Source organism: Microtus pennsylvanicus, chromosome 16 (assembly GCF_037038515.1).
Source record: "Microtus pennsylvanicus isolate mMicPen1 chromosome 16, mMicPen1.hap1, whole genome shotgun sequence".
In the NCBI taxonomy this organism is placed as follows: domain Eukaryota; kingdom Metazoa; phylum Chordata; class Mammalia; order Rodentia; family Cricetidae; genus Microtus; species Microtus pennsylvanicus.
The window spans coordinates 46,989,065-47,007,557 of NC_134594.1; the positions used below are offsets into that span (position 1 = coordinate 46,989,065).

At 43.0% G+C, this 18,493-nt stretch overlaps 1 protein-coding gene across 8 annotated transcripts in view; it reads right to left on the reverse strand.

The window, feature by feature from the left end:
- Window positions 1-1,329: 1,329 nt before the first annotated feature.
- The window catches only part of Trim2 (tripartite motif containing 2), a 265,724-nt gene continuing 248,560 nt past the window's right edge, over window positions 1,330-18,493 (reverse strand). For all 8 annotated transcript variants that reach the window (XM_075950768.1, XM_075950766.1, XM_075950765.1 and 5 more), the window contains exons 9-12: window positions 11,755-11,923; window positions 10,085-10,155; window positions 7,454-7,594; window positions 1,330-6,006 (exon numbers count right to left, since the gene is read on the reverse strand). In XM_075950768.1, the coding sequence (XP_075806883.1) occupies window positions 5,854-6,006; window positions 7,454-7,594; window positions 10,085-10,155; window positions 11,755-11,923 (534 nt within the window). In that variant the 3' untranslated portion in view covers window positions 1,330-5,853. The remainder of the gene's footprint in view (window positions 6,007-7,453; window positions 7,595-10,084; window positions 10,156-11,754; window positions 11,924-18,493) is intronic.

Consider the following 18,493-nt stretch of genomic DNA (forward strand, 5'->3'; position numbering starts at 1 on the left):
CTAGGTCTGTTTCATCAACTGTGAGCTCCTGAGTGGCACAGGTTCCGTTGCTCATCTTTGTAGCCCTTCCACTGTGGGAACTCTAGCGTGCTGTGCATGCTATGCATATGTAGTGCATATGCATGCCCTACAGAGAGGCATAAGGACGGTACGGTGGTCAAAGACTGAACGCCTGTCTACCTGTCCCGCCGTCTCACTTCTGCCAGGAGAAACCACAGCTTTAACTGGATCCCGCTGCCCTGGAAAGTGTGAGATGTGGTCCAAGTGAACAGACCGAGGTACCGGATGATGGGAGGTGCTTCTCTCTAAGTCTGAGCCCTTGATGGCCATGGTACCTGCTTGGAGGAGAGGAAAAGTCACAGCTGGGATGCAGGAACCCCGGTGCAAGCTCGAAGCCAGCCTGATCTACATGAATTCCAGACTAGCCAGAGCAATATCAAAAGACCTTGCTTCAAAATAACCAAAAGAACAATAATAAAAAAGTGAAGAACAGAGGTGGAGATTAATAAAATAATATTATTATGTAATCAGCAGCCAGGGATGTCAATTTAGGCCCTTATTCTAATTTCTGCTGCTTTCTCTCTCCTTTTAAGGCTAACTTTGGCCACCTCTTTCTGAGTTCCAATCTGCTGAAATAGAAAACATTGAATATGACAACTTGGATGTTGCACACAGAGGCATTGTTTGAGAAGTGTTTTCTTGAATTCAAGGACTGTGGTAAACAGCTTCTTTGAGAAGATTAGGCGTGCGCACATTATCAAGCTCCTGGACACTGGCCTCCGCGAGGACTGCTCTGTGTATTCTAGATGGTTCTGTGATTAGAAGTATATATCCAGGAGCTTGATAGAATATAGAGACGCAAGGACTGCTCTATGTATTCTAGATGTTTCTGTGGTTAGAAGTATATATCCAGGAGTTTGATAGAATACAGAGACGTTTACTATGATGAACTCTGTGTAAATAAATTCTTGGTTCCAAGAAATAATACTTGTAGTGAGGTCCTTCTTGATTCAGTGGCCCATAGTAGTGTCTGCCGTGACCAGGAAAAGGCCATCTCATCTTAAAACCCTTTGAAGATTATAAAGACAGACATTTAAGTAAACACACTGTCCACTGGGTCAGGATTTCCCCAGCTCCAATTTCATACCCACATCCCAGATACTACCAAGTAGTCAGCAACACAACAAACAAAAACAGCAGACAGCTTTTTTCCTTTATCCCTAGCCCAACAGTTTAGTCAAGGTGTTGCAGTCTCCTACACGGTACAGAACAGCCCCCATTCCCCTTCACACAGGGAGCAATCTGTTAAATGAATATTCAGTCTGAAAATGGAGAAAACAAGCTTTATTATAATGATTTGAGATTTCTGTGCATGGTAACAATATACACACGAAACCTTGTTTCTCCTATGTTTCAAGACAGAATTAATTTAAAGTTTTATTAGACTAAAGCATCCAAAATACTGTGGTACGTATGTAGCTACAAACATCCAAACACACTGATGCACAGCGTCCATTCTTCCGTGTAAATAGGCAGTCAGCATTTCGATCCATGAAAAGAACATATGAGGAGGTTATAGCAATAATTGATGACAAAGACCAGTGTTCTATACACAGAATGTATGAGACAGATCTGTAAAGGCGGAATGTACAAAACCTTCATAGGAACGAAAAGGAAACAAACAACCTCCATACCCGTGGGTGGGCTCATGGGAAGGCTGCGCAGTTGGGAATGATAATGTTGGGAGGGCACACTTGGTCGCTGACACAATACCCCAGGTCGTAAAGCAAAAGCGTCGAGGTTAAGGCCGTGTTGCTTTCAAACGTTAATAGAAGTGCTGTACATTCATTGGAACGACATAGCTGATTGTTAATCTCTTCTAGGGTACCGATGAGTAGCGGCCAAACACTCTCCACAGACAGACCACGCGATCAGCGACCACACAGTTCAACACTGGAAAGCGTTTTGAAGACTAGTGCCGCGATGTGTCGCTCACTGTCATTTAAAGCAAAACCAAAAGAGCATCTGTTTATACCAGACAAATTTTTAATGGGCACTTAGTTTCCTTTATGGCAATGCTAGATTCCTAGTTATCAAAAATATTAAAATAACTGTAAATTTTAAGACCCTGCAACGCTTACAGAAAGTAACAGTATTAGGAATTTTCGATTGTAAGGGAGATTAGCTAAGGTTTGCATCAGAAAGCTTCAATTTTATCCTACTTGGAGAGTCCCTCTTCCCTCGTCAGAAGCTGGTGAGCAGAGAGAACGCTGTGGAGTCCAAACGCACACAGAGACTTTTCCCGTTTGACGTGATCTACAGATAGCCCGGGGCTGATCTGCTCTCTCGTTTCCTCTGTAGGTATTACCAAAGCAATTCTGCTAACCCTGGTGGCGTACTCTCGTCCAGTTCATTCCCTGTGAGGACATACATACCCTGTACATGAGTAGGAGCAGGGTCCAGCAGCGGCATGGACCAGGCATACTTATTGCCTCCAGTTTTGTCAAGTGCAGGAAACTCAGGGGCTTGTTTAGTCATGGAGACTAAAGTGTCATCAAAACCTTACACATCATTAAGAAAATGGCCAACAGTCAGAAAGGCTTCCTAGTAAGTGTGTTTCTGGTTGGTCAGGTGACTTCCTACCGCCCCGTGTCCAGCAGGGGAGGTTTACGAGAGAAGACACACTGTCATTAACTTATAAAACCTAACTGAAGGTATTTTGCCCTTAGTGCCCAAGGGAAATTCGAATGCTGACTTTCTCATTGCTACGAGTCATGAGTGACTCGTTCTATACAGTGGACAAAGATAAACAAAGCCTAGAACCAAAAGAGCCACTTACTTATAAAAAAATCCTTCTTAAGTTTACCAGGAACCATTCCCATCAAATGAGACAAGATTTCATTTAGTTTTTGTCTATGTGTATCTTAGCAGCAGCACTTCCCCCCCGGCCCAAAGTCTGCTTACCACGAAGAAATACAGTAACTGCGCACACATACCCAAGTGTAGAACGTAGTGTTTCCTGCAGTGCCCATAGCAGGGGTTTTAGTAGCTGATGGCAGGCAAGATATAAATTAAATGAGTTTTTCATTCCAGTTTGTACCATTATTCATGTGTTAAGAAAACAGCAAAGCAAACAAAAATCCTCAGCAGGGTAACAGTGGTTGATCCCATGCTTTTGATCCCAGCACTTGGGAGGCAGAACAGAGGATCTCAGTGAGTTCGAGGCCAATTTGGTCTACAAGACAAGTTCCAGGACAGCCAGGACTATTGCACAGAGAAACCCTGTCTCAAAAAAAAAAAAAAAACCAACAACAAAAAATAAATTAATTAAAAAAACCCTTAATTTGTATTATTTCCATATTAAGATACCGAGCCTGATAAGATATTTTATATATGAGACTGATTGGTTTATGAGTTAATTTATCAGTTCACAAATATCTCAGTGTTGTACTGAAAGAACTCATTCATTAAATTCATTTTCAAATTAATAGTTGCAATCTGAAGGCACCCATCAGTTGTAGAGCGTGTGCCTAGCATGTCTGGGGCCTGGATTCCATTCTAAGAAACAAAACAACAACAACAACAAATGGCCTGTGGCAAATTCTTTTTTTAAAAAAAAAGTTTTCTTCTTGTGAAAATTAACTAAAATTAATTCACTCATTTTTAAAAAGTTTCTTTTAAACAGCCCAGAAATAATCCTGCAGGCTGACTATTAATAAACAGCACAGCAGAAATCCCCTTACAGAAGATAAGCTGTAGGAGGGCAGAGATGCCTGTCTCTTCCAAGCGTCCCTCAGATCCCAGTGCCCAGATGCCCTGGCCCCAGTAGAAAGTCTGTAGACACAAATATTGACATTCATAATGAATGGGCTGCAGGAACAGCCCAGTATAGGGGGCTCTTGCTTAGCATGTCTGAGGCCATGGGGTCTATGCCTAGCACCAAAAAAAAAAAAAAAAGAAAAAGAAAAAGAAAAAAATCAAAACATAAAGTCAAAGGCATATATCATGGTATTCAGAAGCCGTCTTAGTTTATCACTCTGAAGCATATTTAATCTTATGTCTATCACAGACAGGCTTGGCTATTTTAAAACCCCACAGAACTGAAATAATAATCATAATGTAAATCTCCCAAAACTGAAGTGTTTTCCCCCAGATGTTGATTTGGGCATAATAAATTAAATAAACCATTGGACGTAGCCAGATTTCCCTTCCACATTTTTGAACGCTCCTGTATGGAGACCATTAGGACGTTAAGATAATAAGCCATAAACACCAGCATATACTTGTAAGGGAAGTGTTTCCTCAAAGTGTGGATCTAAGGTGCTTTCAACGAGAGAAATCCCAAAGTCATCACCAAACGCGTCAAACACGGTTTTCCTATTTGGCAGAACTGAGTAGAAAATCAAACAACAGTGGAAACACACCTCGTCTCATTTCACAGTATCCGTGACAGGTAATGTTCCTCAAAATGCATTTGTACTTAGGTGAAAGGTAATTCAAACCCAACGTTTAAAGACGCCTTTTTTCTTTTTTCTTTCTTCCTCTTTGTCTTGAAAACAGAAAGCCGTTCACTGCCTGGAAGTCAGGCGTCCGCATCATGCTGGAAAACGGCAACAGGCGAGCCTTCTGGAGCGCCCCCTCCAGGACGATGTCTTCAACTGCAGCAGCCGGGGAATGAGCTGAAGGCTGGCTGGGCGGTGCTTCTGTCTTTCCAAGTGCTGCCTATTTCCACACAGCAAGGATTCGGCTATACGTATGTATTTATATATATAATATTTATAATACATTCTATCTTACCCTAACCATGTATACTTGTCCCTTAACGCCTCTACTGTTCATTAGACAATGATAAACAACCATGACATGCCCATACCTGTAATGCTCAACACAACTTTGGTAACACTCGCTCTCTAAGGGGAGACTGTGAATCAACCACACGCCTTTGGTTGACACCATCCGTCCTCTCTGTCCTAGGACACCGGTGTCCGACTACACGTGCTGACATTCTGCAGGAGGTAAAGCTTTCGCTTCCATGATGTGGAAGAGGAAAGACGTGCACACATGAACGTGAGTTCTCCTGATTGCTTTCCAAGTGTGTTGATCTGAAGCTAACCACCAAAGGGTCCCCCTATGCCTTCCAAAGCATCGGGAATTCCAGGTTTTCCTGAAAATGCATTTCATTTTCTGATGCAAGGTGAGTAGAAAGAGAAGGTGAGGAGAATGCACGGAAAAGATCTTTGATCGAACCCCGAAAGGTTGGGAAATTTGCATTGATTCTGATGGGCTCAACTCAAGAGGACCCTGAGTCAGAGCTGGGAAGATCTTGCAAGATAGCCTTAGATTTTTCTAAAGTAATTATATGTGGTTGTTGACAATTGAAAAAGAACAAAAATGTCACCAGAGTAATAACATCTACTGTAAAAGTGAGGTTAGAAGGTCCCTTGGTCTCATGACCGAATTTAAATAAAATAGATAACTACAAGTTTTGTTCTTGGAAGCTCGATGCAAAGGCTACCATTCATTCACCGGGCAAAAGATATGCTAATTCTTTTTAATGTCTGATTTGCAAAATTAGTTTAACTACATAAATCCCTGTCCTATGAGCCATAGTTCCCAGGTGTAAAACTTCGCAGTTTGTGTAGATTCAATAGAAGAGATTCTTTTTTTAAATGCTAAAAGTGAATTACGGAAATTGGATAAGCAGTTCTTAAGGAAATTGTTACATTCAGAAATAACCTTGGAAAGTTTACCAAAGGTTCCTCCTAGTGTGAAAAGTCCCATGGTAATCTGGTCCCACATGGAAAACTCCGTTCCAGTTTCTAGTGCAAGACCTCAGTGCAGGGTTGTCCGCTGTCACTGTAAGTACCGATAGACCTTGAAACAGTGGTTCCCAGAGTCTGCAACCACAACGTGGCCGTCTGAAGTTAGGGCCAGGCCTTGGGGGCCGTAGAGGGGGTCAGCCGACGTGTTGATGTAGGACAAAAATGATCCACTCCCATCAAAAACCTGTACATACATAAAATCGGAGCGTCATGAAAGTTACATATGATGCAGAACATGTATTTAGAAAGCATGTAAAGAGCCTTCTGGGTTTGTCCGGGCTGCCTCATACACATGATATTCGATAGTTAACCTTGCTTGTTGATTTGGCAGGATCTGGAAACAGCTAAGAAATGGCTTGTGGGAACATCCATGAGTATATTTCCTGACAAGATTAGTTGGGGGGAAAGCAGTGTAATTCTTCCTCAACATGGGAGGTTGTAAGTGTAGTGTGTGTGTGTGTGGTGTGTGTGACTGTATGAGTGTAGTGTGTGGTGTGTGTGAGTATAGTGTGTGAATGTGTATGTGTGTGTATGTGTGGTGTGTGTGTAGTATGTGTATTGTGTGTGTGGTGTGTGTAGTGTGTGTGATGTGTGAGGGTGTGAGTATGTGTGTGTGGTGTGTGTGGTATGTGTGAGTGTGTGTGTGTAGTGTGTGAGAGTGTGTGTGTGTGTGGTGTGTGTGTGGTGTGTAGTATGTGTGTGGTGTGTGTAGTGTGTGTGGTGTGTGTAGTGTGTGTGGTGTGTAGTATGTGTGTGGTGTGTGTAGTGTGTGTGATGTGTGAGGGTGTGAGTATGTGTGTGTGGTGTGTGTGTGGTATGTGTAAGTGAGTGTGTGTAGTGTGTGAGAGTGTGTGTGGTGTGTAGTATGTGTGTGGTGTATAGTGTATGGTGTTTGTGTGTGTGAGTGTGTGTGTAGTGTGTTTGTGTGTGTGTAGTATATGTGTGGTTTGTGTTTGTGCGTGTGTGTGTAGTGTGTGGTGTGTGTGTGTGTGATGTGTGAGGGTGTGAGTATGTGTGTGTGGTGTGTGTGGTATGTGTGAGTGTGTGTGTGTAGTGTGTGAGAGTGTGTGTGTGTGTAGTATGTGTGTGGTGTATAGTGTATGCTGTTTTTGTGTGCGTGTGTGTGTAGTGTGTGTGGTATGTAGTGTATGTGTATAGTGTATGCTGTTTGTGTGTGTGAGTGTGTGTGTAGTGTGTTTGTGTGTGTGTAGTATATGTGTGGTTTGTGTTTGTGCGTGTGTGTGTAGTGTGTGGTGTGTGTGTGTGTGGTGTGTGGGTGTGTGGTTTTTCTTAGTGGCAGTCAGAGGTTTTACTAAAATTACTGCTTGCTGCCTGTGTTCACAATGAAGGAAAATGAGTCTTCACGTTCAGATTAGTAAATCACCCATGTAATACTCTTTTCTTCAATAACTCTCTTGAATCCTACCTGTGAGCCCTTTAGGGGTCCAAGGAAAACAATATTCAAACCGAAAAATTAAATAAATCAGTAACTTTTGCATTAGAGAACTCTATGCTAACGATGTCACCTTCTGTCTAGCTTTCCACTTAGAGTGTCCTGGACTCACAGGAGATTAGCTACGGTGTCATGACGTAACCGAGGAGGACAGACAGCTTTCCACTGTCAGCTGTACCTGGATCCTGCTGTTGCCCCAGTCCGCCACAATGATGTTTCCATTCGAATCCACGGCTACACCTGTTGGCGCGTTAAACTGCCCATTGCCTTCTCCGTTCGAGCCAAACTTCAGCATGAATTCTCCTTCCTGGTTAAATACCTGTGTGAAATATTGAAAGACTCTTTTATTGCAAATAGCTGACCCAACCACAGTGTTTAAGAGATGGCTGTCTGAGCAAGTTATTTATAACAAGTCCTGTGACTTGAGAAGCCTAGAAAAGTGGTCTATAGACTAGACTCCCGTCACTGTGATTGCCAAATTCTTTTTTTCTGCCATTTACAGCCGATTATGAAATGAAATACTTGTATTAATTTTTTTATAAATTACAAAACATTATAAGAATACAAGATGTTAGCCAGGTGGTGGTGGCGCACGCCTTTAATCCCAGCACTTGGGAGGCAGAGGCAGGCGGATCTCTGTGAGTTCGAGACCAGCCTGGTCTACAAGACCTAATTCCAGGACAGGCTCCAAAACCACAGAGAAACCCTGTCTCGAAAACAAACAAACAAACAAAAAAAAGAATATAAGATGTTATAAATAGAGCTGAATTTTTTTAAAAAAAAATACTAATACTAAATGTTATTCTATCTTCAAATAAGTAGCTTTATTTACTGAATAAAGAAAAATTCAGGAATTGAGACTACATCTCTATAGGGTGGATTGTCATTCAGTTTGGTTCAGGATTTTGTTTAGCCAAATATTCACGATTTATTATCATTTTACTGTATCAACACAATAAGAACAGTAGGGCTGAGTGCCGTACTTAGAATGCATTATGTGTGCCAATGTGTGCAGAAATATACAGTGGCCATGGGCGAAGGACAGACAAGGACTGTTTTATTTGCTTCAGAAGGTACTTTAGTTAAAACAGAGAAATTTAAATTTTAGTTATAAATTCCAAGGCCACAATGATTAGAACCACAGAGGCAGGGCTGGAGAGATGGCTCAGAGGTTAAGAGCACTGACAGCACTTCCAGAAGATCTGAGTTCAATTCCCAGCACCCACATAGTGGCTCACGACCACCTGTGTCCTCTTCTGGCCTGCAGACAGATCACTCATACATAAAAAAAAAAAAAGAACCAAAGAAGCAACAGAGGTTATTCTAAGTGCAGAATGAAGAACTATTAAGGAAATATCTCTGATGCCTGCTGTGATTGATCAGTCAGTTACTGTGCCTACCTGGCTTAGTTGTCTCATGATTAAAACAAAACCTTTGCAGGCTCTCTGTTCCTCTGCATTTTACTTTCCTCGGTCCTAGCTGCCTGTAACCACGGCAGGAAAGTAAGTAGGAAATTCCAGAAAAAAGGCAGTTTCAAGTTAACGCCTGCAGCAGGATGCCGTTACAATTGATCCATTTTATAATTAGTTATCATGGTTAATTGTTGCCTTTGTATCTGAAATGTGTCTCCATGGCTACATGTGTTGAAGGTCTGGGCCCCAAAGACAGGGATGCTCAGAGGTGGACTTTCTAGGACGTGAGTGAGATCTAAGGCTCTGACCTCATCAATGGATTGGTTTACTGACGGGCTCGTGACTGAACGGACTAGTAGTGAGTGGCCGAGACTGAAGGCAGCGTAACCTGTCTGGATGAAGTAGGTCACCATCACCAAGGCATGTTCTTGGAGGAATAACTCATCCCCAGGCTCTGTCTCAGCCTCTCTCTTTGTTTCTGCAAGTAATTATGACTGAAACCCTGAGACTGCAAACAAAAAGAAAGCTTTGCTTGGATTTGTTATTCTCCAGCATTTTAACACAGCGACAGAAAGCTGATATGACTGCTTTTAGTGTCGTTTCTAGGAATTAAACTTTATCGTTAAGTATGTATACAGAAGAAAACATAGCATCTATAGAATCTAGACTATTTGTGGCTATTTGTAACTTGGTATCCCTGAATAACACTGGTAGCTTTGAAAGAAAGAAAGGAAGGAAGAAAGGAAGGAGGAAGGGAGGGAGGAAGGAAGGAAGGAAGGAAGGAAGGAAGGAAGGAAGGAAGGAAGAAAACCCAAGTATAGTAGAGTACTCATTAACTCTGACTTATGGTTTTTATGTTTACTAAGCAAGAATCACCTGATACTACTAACAGCTGTAACATGGGAAACAAAACCCATGTGTTCCCTGCAACAGCTATCGGAGAGAAAAAAATAAAATAAATTGCTATGATGTTCTTACGATGAAAAGTGAGCCCGAATAGTTGAAAGAGCATCTCTACACCCTGAGACCGTCCCTTCTGGAACTTTAATGGTTGCAAACCTCCTATCTTTCCTGCTCCCCCCTAATGGCACCTAGTTACTCACTCATTTCTCAGAAGAACACAGTCTAAGAGCTGAAATAATTTTATAGCTTCACGTTTTGTACGTGGATGGAGTTGCCGTTTAGTAATATTGGCATTAATTCTTTCCTGATCTCGCAATCCTGTGAATGCTGGCTATCACCCCCACTTCAAAGTTTCCCCTAACTGTCATAATTGTGGTTCCTCCACCTTGGTACAGGGGCCTGAACCCGGCACCTGGAACACGATAAGCATTTCCAGCCAGACCACTTTCTCTGCAAAAGCAGTTCAGAGCTAACAACGGGCATGCTGATCGTACCTTGACGGAATGATTATGGAAATCTGTAACGATGATCTCGTTATTGCTATTCACAGCTGCGAAATGGGGACCTGCAACAGAATGAGGGGGAGAACACATGAGGGTCCCAGCGGTGACGATGCATGGGGCACAGCACACGGGGTAGATAACACAGCACACGGGTAACACAGCATGCGCCACCACACAGTACACGGGTAACACAGCACACACCACCACACAGCACATGGGCAACACAGCACACACCACCACACAGCACATGGGTAACACAGCACACACTGCCACACAGCACATGGGTAACACAGCAGGCACCGCCGCATAGCACACGGGTAACACATCACGCACATGGGCAACACAGCACACAGGTAACACAGCACACACCGCCATACCACCACATAGCACACGGGCAACACAGCACACATCACCACACAGCACATGGGTAACACAGCACACACCACCACACAGCACATGGGTAACACAGCACACAAGTAACACAGCACATGGGTAACACAGCACACAGGTAACACAGCACACACCGCCACACCACCACACAGCACACGGGTAACACAGCATGCGCCACCACACAGTACACGGGCAATACAGCACACACCACCGCACAGCACACGGGCAACACAGCACACAGGTAACACAGCACACAGGTAACACAGCACACGGGTAACACAGCAGGCACCACCACACAGCACACACAATTACACTGCACACGGGCAACACGTTGACTCAATTAATGAAGAACGGACAAAGAACCAGAGGCCCACAGACAATCACTCCGCCAGACATCTAGCTCCAGACAAGCTGGATTCTGCACTTTCTAAACTTGGGGCTGTGTGATCTGGCCTCTCCCCCAGCGCACACAGAAGAGTGGAGTCCTGGCCTTTCTCTGTACCACCCTCTGTAAGCCACACCCACTACCTCTTCCTTTTTTTCTAAGTGGAGGGGATGGAGTCCTACAAAGAGAGCATTGTCATCCTCAGCTCTGGGAAAGAGGCTCCAAAGTAATTTTTCTACTGAAAAGACTGAGCAGAAGTCCTGCGTTTTATAGCCCCGAGTGACTGTTGAGAATCTGGGCCAGACAAAGAATGAGAGATAACCACAAAGAGAGAAGATGCCAGCTAACGCTAAATCCCCCCAGGCAACCTTTTAAAGGAAACCAATGGGCTGTGCTCAACCTGCGGATATGCGCATCCCAACAAGCTTGTGATGGCAAAGTTGCCCAGAGCAAAGTAAAACAGATTGCATTCGCTGCTCTACGCAAATGCCCTACACCCCTGTTTGTGTATGGTAACCTACAAAGGTGAGACCAACGCCATCCCCAGGCTCCTTAGTGAAACTGCGTCCACGGGAAACAGTCAGTCATTGCTCTTCACACTTGTGGGGTTTAAAAAAAAAACTTTTACTTTAAAAGGTACTGTTTTACTTAATATGCATATTTGAAAATCTGATGTCTGCTGTGTGAGCCATCCGTAAAAACCATACAAAGGTTGCCCTTTCAACTGAGCCTTCTCAGGACGGCTTCCGCTTTGCTCCCATCCCCAACACTGTCCCCCAAAGCTAGCACGCACACTGGGGATGGGGCGCCCTCAACATGCTCAGACATGCAAACATGAGCGGAAGAGGCAGAAAAGAGAGGGTTTACATATTACCGTCGAGTGTACCTGCAAACTGCCTGTCGCCATTGCCTCGGCTACCAAACCTGGTGACTATCTTCCCGTTCGGCTGGAAGATGAACACGCAGCAAGCCTTGTTGTCCACCACAATAATGTGTCCGTTGCGGTCCACAGAAACTCCTTTAGGTCCCATCAGTTTTCCCGATCCGATTTTTGTCTATTGGAAACAAGTCCAGGAACTGAGTATAGACATCGATGTTCAAAGTGTTACAGAACCAACCTGAAGCCAAGTAGTTGTCTTAGAAAGCCATTTGCTGGAATGTTCTGGGTACCACATGGAACAATGGTATCTCTGTCCCAGAAGACTGGCCCTGCCATATTCAGCATCTGCTACTGGCATTTATATAAAACCTTATTCTTAAGAAGTATTTGCCACCAAAATTGGGCCACAGTGCCCTTCTGAATGGACAATTGATGAGAGACTGCAGGGTCTAGAGAAAGACACCTTCCCCCTGCCGCTTGCTGTCAGCACATCTGAAGTCGCACTGACAGATTCACTCATTCTCTTTAACCTTAGGATTCCTTATATTTTTTCTAGGATATTTTAAGAAGCAACTTTAATAACATCCTATGTTACTTTAGGAGCAAATGGTAAGTAAAATAGTGTCAAAGATTCAGTGTAAGCAAAGCAAGCAGTCACCAAATGGAGACCATCACTACTGCTGCTATATATTACACTCAGCACTAAAATCTCAGGCATGTGCATTAAACCTTACTAGACTTGAGCTCTACGTGGTTGGAAGTCACATCTGTCCCGACTAGCACTGTGTGCTCAAAGCCGCCCACACTTACTGACATATAAGTAGTACCTGACACATATTTGTTTACCACGTTAAAAAAACAAAAGTCTAGAATTACTTATAAGCTAACGTACTATTTGCACGTGTGTGTATGTATTATGTGGGAAGGTAAATGTATGTGTGTGGTACGTGTGTGTGGAAGCCAGAGGTCAACTTTAGGTGTTGTTCACCAGGAGACACATACCTCGTGTTTTGAGGCAGAGTCTCTCATTGGCTTCCAGCTTGCAAACCAGGGAAGTAGAGGCAGGAGGTAGGCCAGGGATCCCTGGGGTCTTCCCTTCTTAGCCTCACCAGCACGCATTATCACCTGGCGTTTTTTTTTAGCATGTGTTTTGGGGATAAAACTCAGGTTCCCATGCTTACACAGCCAGTACTTTACAGACTGAGGCATCCCTTCAGCTGCCCAATCATGACTAAATCCTCTAATTTTTACAGTTGGTGTAGGAGGGCCTTCTGTCTGTGTGTTGCTTTTATTTAATAAGGGGGAGTAGAGCATTAGAGTTCTTCTCAACCATATGCTTCCATATACTTTAGTTCTGCGTTTATAGATTCAACTGTGGGTACACAGTCAAAAGAATGACCCATGGTGAACGATGTCTTAGGGAACCGTGAGAGAGGCTTCAGAGAAAAAGACACAGGGCCTTTGCTCTCAGGTGCATTTCGTGCCCTGGATTGCTCTTGGACAGGTTTATGCACCTTCTGTGACAAACATTTACATCAATTTATAAGACATGTTGATTCTTGTTGGATATCAGAACACAGTTATAGAACCCGACCTGGTCAGTGGACCCTGAATCTAGATATGGCCTTCTGCCTGGCTTTGGTCCCAGATATAATGTATAGAACATGCCAGGCAATAGTGTTTAAATTGTTCTGTCCTAAGAAAGTTCTAGGAAAGAGCTTCTCTGTTAATATTTAGTATGGGCTTAATAGTGTTTATTTAAATGCCTTTCTTCCTTTCCTTTTTTTTTTCTTTTGGTTTTTCAAGACAGAGTTTCTCTGTGTATCTCTGGGTGGTTCTGGAACTCACCTTATAGACCAGGTTGGCCTTGAACCTACAGAGATCTGCCTATCTTTGCCTTCCTGAGTGCTGGGATCAAAGGTGCACCACCATCACCTAGCTATTTTTCTGATCATGCTTCTGAGAACTCAAGCAACCTTCTTTGGAACATTGCTTGCTTTGTTCTATTCATGTATAAAAATATACTGAAACCAAAGCAAGGTGGTCTAAGTATTAGACTGTAGTCTGCCCCATTCTTTCAGGTCCTTAGATCCCAGGTCCAGCAGATAAGATCTCCACAGGTCAATGAAAGTTGACTTTCAACCAACCTCATATCAAAGATATTTGGGGGGGACACACCCCGCTTGTATCTCTTCTGAATGTATGTAGACTTTTTTCTTGTTACAGTTCCCTAGATAATACAGCATAATAAATATCTACAAGGCACTTACATTGTATCAGGTGTAAGTAATCTAGAGATGATTAAGTATATAGGTGTGAATGGCAAACTGTATCATTTTGTAAGAGAAACTTTGAGCAATCTTGGGTCTTGGAATTCATGGGAGATCCTGGAACCAACCCCACATGGAGACTGCACTTCTGGGGAAAAAAAGTCAGACACCAGAGGCTTCAGCCTAAAAAGTGGGGTCAGCAAGAGGAATTCTTATGGTGTGGAATTCCCCTCTGTATGCTGTGAATACCATTGGGTAATAAACTGTCTTGGGCCTGTGCAGGGAATAGAGGTAGGCAGGGAAAATTAAACTGCATACTGGGAGAAAGGAGTTAGTGAGAAGCCATGGACCTTTTGCAGGAGACAGATGCGCTAAAACTTTGTTGGTGCCACGACCTCGTGGTGATGCACAGATTAATGGAGATGGACTAAATTAAGATGTAAGAGTTAGCCAATAAGAAGTTAGAGTTAATGGGCCAAGTAGTGGTTTATTAGTCAATATAGTTTCTGGGTGATTATTTTGGTTATGAGCAGCCAGGAACCAACAAGTGGCCTCCTTACTACACTCTTATTTTTTATTTTAGACTTTTTTGTACACATTTTTTTTTGTTTTTTTTTTTGAGACAGGGTTTCTCTGTGGTTTTGGAGCCTGTCCTGGAACTAGCTCTTGTAGACCAGGCTGGTCTCGAACTCACAGAGATCCGCCTGCCTCTGCCTCCCAAGTGCTGGGATTAAAGGCGTGCGCCACCACCGCCCGGCATTAAATTTATAACACATTTTTAAAGCCTATTTGCAGTGTCTTTTAAATTAAAAATCAATCCCCACCAATTACATTTTCTATGTTCTGCTCCAGAGTCCTTTCTGTCTCTATTTTAGCACTACCTGATGAAAATCTGTGAGCACCAGTGAATGCTTTAGTTTATCTATTTGTTTTACTTTATGTGTATGAGTGTCTTCCTGACATGTGTGTCTGTGCACGATGTGTGTGGTTAATGACTTAAGAGGTCAGAAGAAGGCATCAAAGCCCCAGAACCGCAGTGATAGCACATGTGGGTGCCGGGTTCTCTAGAAGAACAACAAATGCTTCATCCACCGCCTCTTCATCATGGTCTCTCCAGCCTCCATGTATATTTTCTTAATTTCCTGATACAGCAATGGAGCTTTCTCTCCAAGCAAGACTTCTCATGGGAGGCTTTGTTCTTCCAAGTTTACAAATGACAGAAATTCAGATGTGACCTCGTTAGAGCAGAGAGACACAAGGACGTTGAAAAGAAGCATTTCGTCTTAGGCCAGGGAATCGCTTGTGTAAGTTTGATTCTGACGCTGCAATGGAGCCCGAGGATCAAAGAGGCGCTAACATAATGGCACGGACGGCAATCGCTCACGTGCTTTCAAGTCTGAAAGGAAGGTGTCATGCCAGATCAAAAGGAGAGCTGGCACCCTGTTCGTTACTGCCTAATACGACTACTACTTAACATTACAGACAACAGTAGTTACTCGGAGTGACTCAACCATATAATAGCAAGTGGATAATTATCTAGAATGAAAACAGAAGCCAAAGGATTATCTTAGTTCCACCACAGGATGCCGACTGGGCAGAGCGACAAGCACAGCTCAAGGCTGAATCCAAATGTCCCACTCCTCCTCCTTTTGTTTCCAGTTCAGCTGCACTAAATTCTGCAAAGCTGAATAAGAAGCCATGTGTTTCGCCTCGCTGTGTTTCCTTGCCATCTTAGAACAGTAAGAAACATAGTTCAGAGTTTGTCATTAGACAGTCAAATGAGAACACCTAATAAATGGCTTGCAAATTCAAGAGGGAAAAGCTAAGACATTTTAGAATATAGTGGCCATAAAGGTCACCAGATTTGTGCTCATTTCTGATTACCAAAGACTCCCAAATGGGTTAGAAGGTATAAGACATGAGGGAAGATGAAAGAGAAAACAGTAAAGGGGGCAGAGAGTGATAAACATTACACTATAAGACTGTCTGTAAAAACAGTAGTAAGATGCTACACATCTGAGGTAATTAGGAATAAATACAAAGAGTGTGCTGTGGTAGAAGGCAAGTCAGTTACTCTGTTGATTTCACCAAGTCCCATTAAAGAAGCAAAATCAATCATCTCTAGATGCTACATTGTAGCCTGCACGTCTGGGTCCAGATAATACATTGTAGCCTGAATGTCTGGATCCAGATGCTACATTGTAGCCTGCACGGCTGGGTCTGGATGCTACACTGTAGCCTTCACGGCTGGGTCCGGATGCTACTTTGTAGCCTTCATGGCTGGGTCCAGATGCTACAATGTAGCCTTCACGGCTGGGTCCGGATGCTACATTGTAACCTGCATGTCTGGGTCTGGATGCTACATTGTAGCCTGCACATCTTGGTGAATTCCTCCTGCCACCCCTCCCTCCCCGCATTGGCCAAAAATTTATTAATCAACCAATAAAAGCAACACATATACAGAAGAGCATCCCACATCAGCTTAGAGTTTCAGAGGGTGAGTCCATGACTATCATGGTGGCAAGCATGGCAGAAGGCAAGCATGATTCTGGAGCATCAACTGAGAGCTCACATGTTGAAGCAACAGCCACAAGGGAGAGCAAGTGCTAACTGGAATGATGTGGGCTTTTGAAATCTTGAAGCACACCTCTGTGAAATACCTTCCTCGACAAGGCTGTACCTCCTAATCCTTCCCAGCCAGTTCTACCAACCGGGAGCCAGACATGGAAATATATTAGACTATTTGGGCTATTCTCATTAAAAAAAAAAAAACACCACACATAATTCCTTCTAGTTCCACTTGTGCTGTCACAGATAATAGAATTGCCTTCTTATGTTGCCTTGTGCATGCCACGTTTTCTGGGTGAACTTTTTTTTTTTTTTTTTTTTTTTTTTACAGTACTCAGATTCTTTCATTGTGCTACTCCTTTACCTTAATGGGTTCTCATCAACATCTGTCTTAAAGAGGTTCTTAATGCAGTAGGGACCATCCCTCCCCCTGTCCTCTAGGGGGCACAAGTGCTTTACAGTGTTGACTGCACTGACTGCCAGCAGCACCCAATTTTAAGACCTATTCTTCCAAGTATTTATTACAAGTATTGAAATATCAAGTCATGAGCGTGAAACATCTCCATCAGGGAGTCCCTCTCTCTTTGCTAGCAAAACTCAGTTTTCAGAAGCGGCTGCAGCATGGGCTCCCCATGTACAGATCAATAACCATTTTTGCTGGAGTATGAGAAAAGATATAAGTAGGTTTCTCCAAATGAGGACCTTTGAGAGGAAAGCTACTGTTTTTCCTCATGTTCCTAGCAGAGCCATCAGATTTGGGTGTTGGAAGATACAGGAAGACAAGAGAACTTTCTGGACACAGGACCATTATATGGAGTGGTTTCTAGCAGCACAAAAAGTTCAGGGTCTACTGAATACCCATGTGCAATAATGCAATGTTTCTTTTATTTCTGTGGGTTGAAAAGGTACTGCCCCACATAACACAAGGCCTCTAATCTAAGAGTAAAACGCATGTAACTCATCTCATAAATATTATCTTGTAAATATCATGAGATGACCAGGACAACCCAAAGACTTCAAATGTTTTCAATCAGAGACCGAGTGAGATCTGCTTTCAAGATTCCAGAATGGGAAGGAAGGGAGGTCACTGGGGCATATCCCTGAAGGAGGCCATGAAGCCTGATCGCTTCCTCCTTCCTCTGCTTTCCTCCCTCCCTCATGTGTTTCACTTTGCCACAGGGCCAAGGCACATGAGCTAAGTGACAGTGGACTGAAGGCCTGCAAAATTGTGGACCAAACTAAATATTTCCTAAGTCGATTTTCTTAGACAATTTGTCTCAGCAATAAAGAGCTGACTAACAGAGACACCGTGTTTACATTTTGCCAAAAGGGGCTAGAAGGGTATCGTACATAACACATGAGAGGATCCCAGGGTGTAGGGGAACTGGCACCATCACTAGGCGATAGCATATATCCCATGACAGGATCCCAGGATGTAGGGGAACTGGCGCCATCGCTGCACAGCCTCCATTTTCCTTTCCTTCCTAGTTCTATGTGACATTCTTTAATCTTGTGTTTTCAGGTTATAACAAACAATGTACAACTGACATTCAATGTGTTTGTTTTAAAGGTGAGAAATGTACATTATCATGTTGTTTCTCCTGTGTCTTCCACCACAGACCTGAGAAAGTAAAATGTACTTTGTGACAGTTTGAAAATTGAGAATCACAAACTGCTACTTTATAACCCTTTGCAGGAGACTTTGTTTCTTCTGAAATCAAATTGAAGTAACCAATATAGTTTTCCAGTAAGCATGACATTTTTAAAGTAAGCAAGCAAACTATTGCTTTATAAAATAAATCACATGTAGACTATATAGGTGTGTGTGCATGTATATGTATCTATATGCATATACATATATATGTATGTGTGTGCACATGTATGTGTGTATTCATATGAATGTGTGC